At 36.6% G+C, this 11,610-nt stretch overlaps 1 protein-coding gene and 1 long non-coding RNA gene across 2 annotated transcripts; both read right to left on the reverse strand.

The window, feature by feature from the left end:
- Nucleotides 1–8,147: 8,147 nt before the first annotated feature.
- LOC117925848 lies at nt 8,148–8,824 on the reverse strand. Its single transcript, XR_004653055.1, has 2 exons — nt 8,748–8,824; nt 8,148–8,624 (listed from the first exon to the last, which is right to left on the reverse strand). It is a non-coding gene; the product is annotated as an uncharacterized LOC117925848 (long non-coding RNA).
- Nucleotides 8,825–8,836: 12 nt separating this feature from the next.
- Nucleotides 8,837–11,505, reverse strand: LOC117925847 (pentatricopeptide repeat-containing protein At1g03560, mitochondrial). Its single transcript, XM_034844960.1, has one exon. The coding sequence runs from the start codon at nt 11,308–11,310 to the stop codon at nt 9,334–9,336; it is 1,977 nt and encodes a 658-aa protein (XP_034700851.1). The 5' UTR covers nt 11,311–11,505; the 3' UTR covers nt 8,837–9,333.
- Between the last annotated feature and the right edge of the window lie 105 nt (nt 11,506–11,610).

An 11,610-nucleotide genomic window follows, 5' to 3' on the forward strand; every position in this document is an offset into this window, starting at 1 on the left:
AAACGTTACTAATTTTACTGATTGCATGCAAACTAAACAATTGAACTTGCTTGTTGGCTTATTACAAAAAAAAAACTATTTCAAAAAATGCAAGACAGGCTATAGAATAAGTCTACCTCATGACAATATCATTCAAACACTAGATCAAGATTCTTACAGGTACTAAAATAAGTATTCAAAATGACCTTATAAGGGGTATGTTGGCAGTCCCAACCTAATGGCAGCAAAACGCCCAAGCCTTTGAATCAAGCCTACCAAAAAAGGTACTAATGCTTACACTAATACACTTGAAGCTACCTATTTTGAGTGTTACTTATATCTTAACTTTGAAAACTAAAATCCTAGGCATAAAACCTTTGAGTGAGGTCCTAAACGAACCCTATGCTTAAGCCCTAACACCAAAAGATGGTTCTTATGAGATCTAAGAGCCTGCTTGGTCCACTTTAAAGAATTGTGATTAGTGTTGCTAGCCAAGATGTATGAAGTCCAGCCAAAATAATGATTGCCTCAGCAAAGAGGTCTCATTCACAATTTGAGCTCTCCCCATAGCCAAGGGAAATGATTAAAAGTCTACAACAATGCAGCATAAAAGTCTGCAACAATGCAACAACTTGCAATCACTTTCCCAACCTCATTAAACATGCATAATTACCACATGAAATGTTAACAAAGCAAAAAGCACAACACAAATTCAAATTTCTAAGTTTTGTCCATAACCAGGTTGCATCAACCTAGCATAAGCAAAACCCTATCATAATGAGCTAAAAATAGAGTGGACACTACCATCATCATAAAGACTTCCACAGAGGAGTCATGGTAAGCACAAACAGCTCATGCTCCTTGCCTTTACCACCAGAAAGCTCAACCTTGTTTATATCAAAGCTCCTAACTCAAAGACACGTCAACCTCACACCAACAAATAAGGTAATAAAATATGCATCACCATCTAATTCCCTTAACTACTAGCTTGAGAAACCCTCAAGTTACTTTAATCATGGTGCCCACCTTGACCTAATCCTTTAACATGGAAAATTGCTCATTAGCAATCCCCAACACCTACAAGTAAGAAAAAAAAGGAAAAAGACGTCCAAGTCTAATTAACAAACATCAAATCCTTAGCAAAACTGTGGTATCAAACGCAAAAGACTTCTCATTGTCACCATTCCCAAGGTATATCAAAACCTAGGCCAATCCATGGACAAGCTCACATCAAATCCTAAAGTGATCTTGTGATTCTTTAAAAGCTCGACCTCATCATGTACATATCTAAAAAAAGTTGTATCATCACCAGCTAAGCCCTTAATAGCTACATCATGCACTACCCAAGCAATTTCAACTATAATGCTTCGAACCACCTCAGCACCAACTTAACTCTTTGGTCTTTCCATCATGTCAGCACTTAGCACCTAAGTAGAAAAAAACCAAGTACAAATCAAAAAGCTAAATGAGGCTAGTAAACAAAACTACTCTAAAGATTAAATCCACCAGGAACTATCTAATAAAACACATGGCATGACAACAAGAACCAAACTCAAAGCAAAGGCCCTCATGCCTACTCTCAATCAAGCTAAAACAAACTTCTCACACCAACATAACTCTCAGACTAGATTCAAACAAGTTTAACATCTCTAGAAAATCACTTAACCATAGATAATTCATCAAAAACAAACAAACTTAGCCTTTCAAGCCTATCCCTTCAAATGGAGGAATAACACAATAAGCAATTGCTTAAATAACCACCAGTTTTTATGCTATTTTCCTGAGAAATAGTCTCTACTCATCAAGCCCTTCATCCTAGAAGAAGTGGAGGCTATAAGGGTAATGAAGCAAATAAGAAACAGACCATCTCAAAATACTAACCTTCAGCCACCCAACCTTGAGGCCATCTCGAGTAAAGAGGTAGTACCATTCACCCAATCTAACTAAATAACCTACTTCCAAATGAACAATATAGGTTTGCTCTAAAACTAATAGTTTCTAAAAAGTCCCATTTGTAGCTATACAACACAAAACCATGAAGACACCAAAAATCACCCCATTTGCAATTAAGGTCCTCTACAAAAGGCGACCTTCAATCAAAACCAACCTGTTTTCCTACATGCCACTAAAAGCAAATTTGCAATCACTTTTGACAATAGTAGCCAAAGTAAAAAATGGTTGTAGAAGGTTATCTGGATATTAAAGGAAAGTAGTCAACCAACCTTGGCATTATGTGCAAAGTGGGCTAAAGGAATAGAAGAAGAAGAAAAAAAAAAAAAAAAAGGAACCTCCTTGAAAACTTCATGCATGAGGAGCATATAAATAGTTCCTCCCCAATAAAGATAGGGGGTCCTCACCTTAGCAAAAAATCCCTCTCTGTATTGTTCCTCATGATAAAACAAAATTCAATTATTCATGAAGAATTTTAGCTTCTTCAACCACCATAAGAAAAATACCATAATCCAGTATCATGTTTGAATCAACCTACAATATGTTAGTAATTTGATCCACAATGTCCACTTGCACAGCAAAAAATGATAGATTTTCCAATATTCAATTGTGCATACAATTAAAAAGACTTCATGGTATGCCATGCTATGAGTAATTATTCATTTCAGTTCACAAACAGTTTTTTTGATATAGTAGATATAAATCAAGACTTTCTCAACATCTAAGGTGGTTAACCCATCAACTTAAGCTCTAATCTTTGTCAGATACTAGAATCATTCACTAACTCAACCACAGTTGCTTAACCTGTCATAAACTGTGATGGTAAAGGTACAATGTTTGTGAATTATTGGTGAGTATGATCTAGATTGAAAATCTTACCATTAGATTGCACAAAAATGACCATGCATGCTAAACAACCAATTCCTAGCTTCCTTTTGCAATTTCTTCAATCATAAGGTTATCTTTCTCTTGAAAACCTTACTTTGAAGGTTCACCTTCAACTTATTATAATTCTGGAGTTCTCTTCAAATATTGGATACAAGTTTTCTAGCATATCCACTGAAATATTTGTCAGTATATTCTACAAATTCAAGTTCTAAATAGGTTTCCCATAAAAACAATGTGAGCCCTTTTGTTAAGAGTTATGCCATAGTATCTGCTAAAAGAAAGGCTGCAATCATCAACCACATGCAGTTGAAGTCAATGAGATTACTAGAGTGTTGATGTTATTTTTATGTTTCTATTTTGTTGGTGCTATTTTTATGTTTTTGTTTTTAAGTCAAATTTTAATGTTATTTTGTAAGAGGTAGTTGTTTGTTCAACAAGTAGCTTGGTTTGGTGCTTTTTTTAGGTCATATCTGTTACAATATCGTGTATAAATTCTACCTTATGATCCAATAAAATAAAATAAAATCAGAGCAGTAGCAACATAACTTTGTTCTTTGTTGCTTGGTGTGTTAACCTGTCCTACTACCAACAGTGTGGTATTAGAGCTTTTTTTTTTTTTTTTGTCTTAAGGGACCAATGAGGTGAGTGAGCCTAAACACCATATACCAAACCTGAATCTGAAAACCTTGCAGAAATGGAAGAAGTAAGCTTCATAGCAGCACCACCAATCTTCAATTGAGAAAATTACCAAACTTGGGCTGTCATGATGACTGTTCATCTCCATGCTCTTGATGTCTGGGAAGCAATAGAGGAAGATTATGAAATTTCTCCACTTGGAGCCAATCCAACTGTGGCACAGATGAAATATCATAAAGAAAAAAAGACAAGGAAGTCTAAAGCCAAGGCTTGCTTATTTTTTGCAGTCTCACCATTGATTCTCACCAGAATCATGCAACTTGAATCTGCTGCAGAAATCTAGGAGCATCTTCGGGAAGAATATCAAGGCAATGAAAAAGTCATAAATATGCAAATGATGAATTTGATTCAAGAATTTGAAATAATGAGGATGAAGGAGTCTCAAACCATAAAAGACTATGCAAAACAACTTCTTATAATAGCAAACAAGGTGAGATTGCTAGGTAAAGAGTTTTCTGATGAAATAGTTGTTCAAAAAATTTTTGTCACATTTCCTAAAAAATATGAAGCTACAATTTCTTCTTTGGAAAATTCAAAGGCTTTGTCAAGTATCACCTTAGCATAACTACTAAATGCTTTACAGGCTTTGGAACAAATAAGACTCATGAGGTAGGGAAGTTCTGTAGAATGAGCTTTTCAAGCAAAGACAGACCAATGAAGACAACACAAGAAGGAGTAAGAACAAAAAGAACAACAATAAGCCATGCAATAACAACAATAAAAAAACTTGAACCTATCCACTCTGTTCTCATTGCAAGAAAACAAATCATCCTTAACAAAAATGTTGGTGGAGGCCAGATGTGAAATGCAACAAATATGGTAGACATGGACATATAGAAAGGATCTGTAGAACTCAGCAGCAATAGGAATAAACCAGTGCAATAGTTGAACAATACCAGGAGGAGCAACTGTTTGCAGCAACATGTTTTGCAAACGAAAGCACCTATGAAAGCTAGCTCGTGGACAGTGGTTGTACAAACCACATGACATATGATCAAGATCTTTTCAGGGAGATTGATAGGACAACTATTTCCAAAGTCGGAATTGGAAATGGTGAGTATATTCCAGTAAAAGGTAAATGAACAGTAGCTATTGAAAGCCTAACAGGTTTAAAGATCATTTTTTTTATGTTTTGTTTGTGTCTGACATTGACCAAAATCTACTAAGTGTTGGACAGTTTGTTGAGAAAGGATTTAAAGTTTGTTTTAAAGACAGAAATTGCATAATCAAGGATGTTGAAGGTAGAGAGATGTTCAACATAAAAATGAAAGGTAAAAGTTTTGCCTTGAATATGTCAGAAAATGAGCAAGTTGTTGTTGCACAACATGAGAACAATACAATGCTTTGGCATAAAAGATTAGGGCATTTCCATCACAATGTCGTGCTCTACATGAAGAAGAATCAGATTGTAGAAAGACTCCCTAATTTAGAAGAAGAACTTCCTATATATGCAGCCTGTCAACATGGGAAGCAAACAAGACTTCCTTTTCGAAAAAAAACAGCGTGGAAATCAACACAGAAACTACAATTGGTTCACACAAATGTTGGTGGACCTCAGAAGACACCATCCTTGAAAAGGAGTAAATACTATATTGCATTTATTGATGACTTCACAAGATTTTGTTGGATTTATTTCCTCACTTACAAATCTGAGGTTGTTAATGTGTTTTGGAGATATAAGGTCATGGTTGAAAATCAAAGTGAATACAAGATCAAGGTTATAAGGACAGATAATGGTACAAAATATACATTAGAAAAATTCAACAAATTCTGTGAAGATGCAGGCATAGATCACCACACCATACACCCCACAGCAAAATGGGGTAGTGGAAAGAAAAAATAGAACAATAATGGAGATGACAAGATGTCTTCTGCATGAGAAAAAGCTGCCAAAAAGTTTCTAGGCTGAAGTTGCAAATACAAGAGTATTTTTGCTAAATAGACTACCAACAAAAGCATTGTAGAAACAGACACCTTTTGAGGTCTGGTTTGGTTATAAACCTATGCTAATGAATTTAAAGACCTTTGGTTGCTTGTGTTTCTCTTATGTTCCTTAGGTGAAAAGAGACAAGCTAGATAAAAATTCAGAACTAGGATTTTTCATTGGATACAACAGTACCTCAAAAGCTTACAGAATCTACTTGCCACAAACTAGTAAAATTGTGGTAAGTAGAGATGTTAAGTTTTTGGAAATGGAGAAATGGAGTTGGGATAAGCAAAATCAACAGTATATTGATAAAGATGTTGATGAACTTCCAGTTAGAGGTTTCATAACACTTTTTGATATTTATCAAAGGTGTAATATAGCTGTTCTTGAACCTGCAGGGTTTGTTGAGGCTGTTGAACATAAAAAATGGAGGGTTGCAATACAGGAAGAGCTAAATATGATTGACAAGAACAACACTTGAGAGTTACTAGATAGACCTTCACACAAAAAACCTATTGAGGTTAAGTAGGTTTACAGAACCAAACTCAACTCTGATGGTTCTGTAAACAAGCATAAAACAAGGTTGGTTGTCAAAGGGTATGCACAAATGTTTGGTGTTGACTTTTCGGAAACCTTTGCACCAGTAGCTCGTTTGGATACAATCAGGATGTTGTTAGCTCTTGCAGCTTAAAGAAAATGGAAGATTTATCAACTAGATGCGAAGTCAACATTTTTGAATGGCTACCTGAAGGAAGAGATTTTTGTCGAGCAACCATAAGGTTTTGCTATCAAAGAAAAAGAAAAAAAAAGTATACCTCTTTAAGAAAGCCTTGTACGGGTTAAGACAAGCCCCTAGAGCCTGGTACAACGGGATTGATACTCACCTGCTAACTTTAGTCTTCCATAAGAGCTTGAGTGAATTTACACTCTACATTAAGAAGATTGAAGAAGATATATTAATTGTTTCTCTTGTAATAGGAAGTAATGCAAGGTTTGTGAACAAATTCAAGGCTGAAATGGAGCAGGTCTTTGAGATGACAGACCTGGGTGAGATGTCTTACTTCTTGGGAATGGAAGTACACTAGAAGCATAATGAGATTTTCATCTACCAACAAAAATATGCAAAAGAAATTCAAAACGGAGGAATGCAAACCTACATCTACCCCTATGAACCAAAAAGAGAAGTTTTGTAAGGAGGATGGTGTTGGAAAGGTATATGAAGGACTTTATCGAAGCATGATTGGATGCTTAATGTACTTGATTGCAACAAGACCAGATATAATACATGTTGTAAGTCTACTTTTGAGATACATGCATTGTGCTAGTGAAATTCATTTCCAGGCAGCAAAGCGTGTGATAAGATATGTTTTAGGCACTGTGGATTATGGCATTAAGTTCAGTCAAGTTCAAAGTTTCAATTTTCATGGATTTTCTGATAGTGATTGGGCTAGTTGTGTTGACGATACAAGAAGTACTTCAGGCTATTGTTTTAGCTTTGGTTCTGGTGTTTTTTTTTCATGGAGTTCAAAGAAGCAAGAAGTAGTGGCTCAATCCACAACTGAGGCAGAGTATATTGTTGTTGTTGCAACTGTAAATCAAGCCTTATGGCTTAGAAAGTTGCTGACAGATTTGGATATGAAGCTGTTGTTGCAACTGTAAATCAAGCCTTATGGCTTAGAAAGTTGCTGACAGATTTGGATATGAAGCAAGAAGTGAGTACACAAGTGTTTATAGACAACCAAGCCACTATATCCATTGCAAATGATCCATTTTTTCATGGTAAAACAAAGCACTTCAAGATTAAATTATATTTTCTTAGGGAAGTACAGAAAGAAAGAGATATACAGCTAGTCTACTGCAATACAGAAAGTCAAAATGCAGATATTTTGACTAAAGCTCTTCCTAGAATAAGATTTGAGTTTCTACGAGAAAGACTTGGAGTTTGTAGCTTCTAAGTCAAGGAGGAGTGTTGAGAGTTATGCCTTAGTATCTGCTGAAAGAAAGGCTGCAATCATCAACTACATGCAGTTGAAGTCAACAAGATTACTAGAGTGTTGATGCTATTTTTATGTTTCTGTTTTGTTGGTGCTATTTTTATGTTTTTGTTTTTAAGTCAAATTCTGATGCTATTTTGTAGGAGGTAGTTGTTTGTTCAACAAGTAGCTTGGTTTGCTGCTTTTTTTGAGGTCATATATGTTACAATATCATGTATAAATTCTACCTTATGATCCAATAAATAAATAAAAATGAGAGCAGTAGCAGCACAACTCTGTTTTCTGTTACTTGGTGTGACTCTGTTTTCTGTTACTTGGTGTGTTAACCTGCTCTGCTACCAACACCTTTATTATTACTATTAGTCTTACCCTTGAATAGTTGACTTCTATGTACATGTAACAGCTTACTATATATCTGTTTAATTCCTACAAATGAGGTTTGTGATTAGGCTAGGAATCAGATCTGTAATGAAAATCAGAGAAAAAAACATTTTTTCCTTCACTGCATTCAACCACCTTAACAGAGTCTGGCAGCATGGAACTTTGGGGCTGAGTTGGTTTTATAAGTTGGGAACCAAAAGTATAAGAGTAGGTTCTTAAATTGATTTGAACCCGGCTTTTGAAGCTTACATGAAATTCCAAGTTGCTGATTTATCACATATGGTTTAGTCCATAATTTTTGTGATTGTCTTCAGCTATGAAGCATCATCGTGGCAAAAACTATGTTCATATGTTTCACTCGAAAGAAGGAAAAAAAAAACTAGGCTAATCCTTATAATCTCTCTGTGAGTGTGAGAGAGTGTGTGGATTGTGCAGAGTTTTACATGGCAATCTAACAGATCTAATTCACACTGAAGTGATAACATTTGCCAAGGGTTTAGCTGATCCATGGAGCACATGATTTCGCACAATCCGGTTGAGAAGATGAGAAGGAATCTCATTCAAAAAACAGCTTCGGCTTGCTCTTCTGGTAGACTGGTGGTGCCCTGAAATTTATAACCTGCTCCTAAATTGTGCCTCTTGAATCTAGAATATGAAACCCACCTGCAGCTTGGTTGTCTTCCAGATTCCACACAACACTCCATCAAAATTGAGATTGAAGTAGCCTCTTTAAGTGGACTCCAAACTAGAACTTTTAGAGACACTGAGATATTGCATGGATATATACTTCCAGAATCTTCCTGTGTAACCTGACATATTTTTACTAACATGAATCATATTAAATTGGATCTTATCAAAAATTCAAATGTCTCTTTTGTTCAAAGAGCAAAAAAAATTTTATTAAAGGAAAAAAGGCAGCACTGAGTACCTACCAAGGCATGATGCAGATATATGGGATACGCATGGAAAAAGAAAAGGTCAAAAATGCACCAGCAATCTTCAGTCTATTCCATAACAGAAACGGTACAATAAATAAGAGGTTTTATTGTATACTTTAGGTAAAATACAATAGAACCAGTTGGAAATCCATTCCTAAAATTATTGTCAAGTAAATACCAGTAATTAGCTGAAGCAAACTATTCCTTGGAAACTGATGGTACATCATGTTTACATTCAATATTGTCACATGGATATACCAAATAGCTCAAGTTGCAACTGCATCGAAATGTAGCTCAAGTTGCGTCTGCATTGAAATCTGTAGGTTCCAAGATCTTCTGCCCAGAACTTGATCAAACTTGTCTGACAACTAAGCTGATCAAAAGATAAGTGATAAACCTCGATGAGTGTTTACCATTTCAGGGTAGTTATGTTAGAACTTCTTCATAAGTGAATCACAAAGGCCAAGGATGAAGTGCAGGCGCCATCAGCCCTGAAGGTTCACAATATGAGGCTATCTTTAAAATGTATAGCCAAACCAAATTGATTCACTGATATTAGGCCCAAAAATCTGGCTGAAGACTAACTGTCAACAAGAACCCGGAACTTCACTCGCCTTTTAATGCTGCCCATTCTATCATATCCAATACCAATCTTACTGTGCATCAACTTCATGGCCAAATCAGCATTCCCTGCCTTCCTCAAGGCATTGATTAGAATAGTACGGACTCTTCCTGGCACTTCTCGACCCCTATCAACAATTCCATCAGCCAACTTACAAGCCTGCTCAGTACGGCCTGCCTTGCACAGCACATTGATCATGTCCTCAAAAGCTGTTTCTGGAATGACTCCCATTGGTGCTAGCTCATCCAAAATTTTACAGGCTCTAGCAACTTTGCCCGAAAGACAGAGCCCAACTGAAAGAGCTCTAAAAGAAGCTGTGGTTGGTGTGATACCCTTATCAATCATCAGATCCCACAACTTCAATGCCTCCTCGTTTCTATGTTCCTTAAATAGTCCACTAATGAGTATTGTGTATGTATATACTGTCTGATCACAACCTTCCTTTTCCATTCTCTTAAAGAGCACTAATGCTTCTTCCATCTTCCCAGACTTAGCAAGAGCATCAATTAGTGCATTGTAGCAATATGAATCCTGCGGACATCCCCTCTCAACCATCTCTTCAAAAAATTTCTCAGCTTCATGCACTCGCCCAGCCTTACCAAGACCATCAATAAGACTGGAATAAAACATGGCATTGACTGCCACTTCATTGTCTTTACAAAATTCAAAATACTCTACAGCCTCATCCAGTCTCCCACTTTTGCACAGACCATTAACAATAACCCCATACGTAACATCATCAGGTTCAAACCCTTCACCCTTCATTCTCTCAAATAGATTCATTGCCTCATTCACATTCCCATTTTTTCCATATGCATCAATTAAAGCAGTATAAATAGCCACATTAGCCTTACAGCCTTTCTTATTCATATTTTCAAAAACAGAAGACCCTTCCACAGTTCTCCCATCTTTACAAAGCCCTCCAATCACTAAACTATATGCATGAGGTGGAATTTCCAATCCCCTCTCTTCCATCTCCTGGTAAAGATGCAAACAAGAATCAAAATTCCCTTCTGAATAACATGCTTGAATCAAAGTCAAATAAGTAATCTTATCAGGTTCCAAATTTCTCTTTTCCATATCTGTAAACTTCTCCAATGCTTTCTTGGTATTCCCTGCCTTACAATACCCTTTAATCATCGTATTATAGGAAACAACATCTGGTCCAATTTTCCCACCTTCCATAACCTCAAAAACCCGCTCAGCTGATTCAATAAACATTGAATTTACTAACCCATTCAACAAAAAGTTAAAAGTATACAAACTTGGCTCAATTCCACTCTCCTTCATTCTCCGCCACACCCATAACAATTCCTCCACCATTCCAAGAGCCCCAAAACTCCTAATCAAGGAATTTACTGCAAAAACTGTCATCAAAAACCCTTTTTCTTTAAATTCACCGAATATACATCGAACCCTATCAAAATCACTGGACAGAGATAAAACATCAATCAAAGACACATAGCACTCAATCTTGTGAATATAATTCTTCTGCTTACCGGCCCACCAAAAGAATCGAAATGCAATATCAGGTTTTCCCCGTATGGGATCTGACGTCAAGACAAATGCGACGAAGTTGGGCGATAATTTGATCAAGAACTTGCTACAATATGAGTCTAAATTAGACTCCATATTCACCGAACCATCGAGAAGCTTGAGAATTTGATTAACCCATGGAGAGGGTTGGGGTTGTGGGCATGAAGCCAAATCGGAGAGATCGTAGAAGGGTTCGACCCATTCTGGAGGGATAGGAGTAGTGAAGACCCATCTGGAATTGGAGCCAACAGTTGAGGTCGAGCCCAGTTTTGAGGCATGTGGTGGTGGGCGCAGATGTGGATGAAAGATGCCACTGTTGTACGGACATGGAGGTTGAGGGCTGTGAAAAGGAAGAAGAAGATGGGCTTGGGAGGAACGTTTGGTTAGGGTTTTTCTCATTTGGAGGGTTTAAGGTCGGCTCTGAGAACTGCATCATTTTTAATTTTTCAAATCATTTTGTGGCGATTGGTATCCTGAAAAACGAAAAATAAACGATTCCATTTTCATGGAAGGATGGATTGTAGAGGAAGGTTTGATTAGGGTTTCTCTCATTTGGACGGTTCCATATCGGAGCGATAAAATTGAACCATTTTATGTCACTTGGGAGACAAACGAAAATGAAATCATTCGATCTTCATGGGAAGCTCATAGACAGAAGACTCACAGCTTCACAAAGGCCCAACCCCAATTCTTTCTTAG

Source organism: Vitis riparia, chromosome 12, assembly GCF_004353265.1.
Source record: "Vitis riparia cultivar Riparia Gloire de Montpellier isolate 1030 chromosome 12, EGFV_Vit.rip_1.0, whole genome shotgun sequence".
Taxonomy (NCBI): Eukaryota; Viridiplantae; Streptophyta; class Magnoliopsida; order Vitales; family Vitaceae; genus Vitis; species Vitis riparia.

Coding starts and splice junctions, on each gene's coding strand:
- LOC117925847 (XM_034844960.1), bottom strand. CDS start 11,310: ATGAGAAAAACCCTAACCAAACGTTCCTCCCAAGCCCATCTTCTTCTT.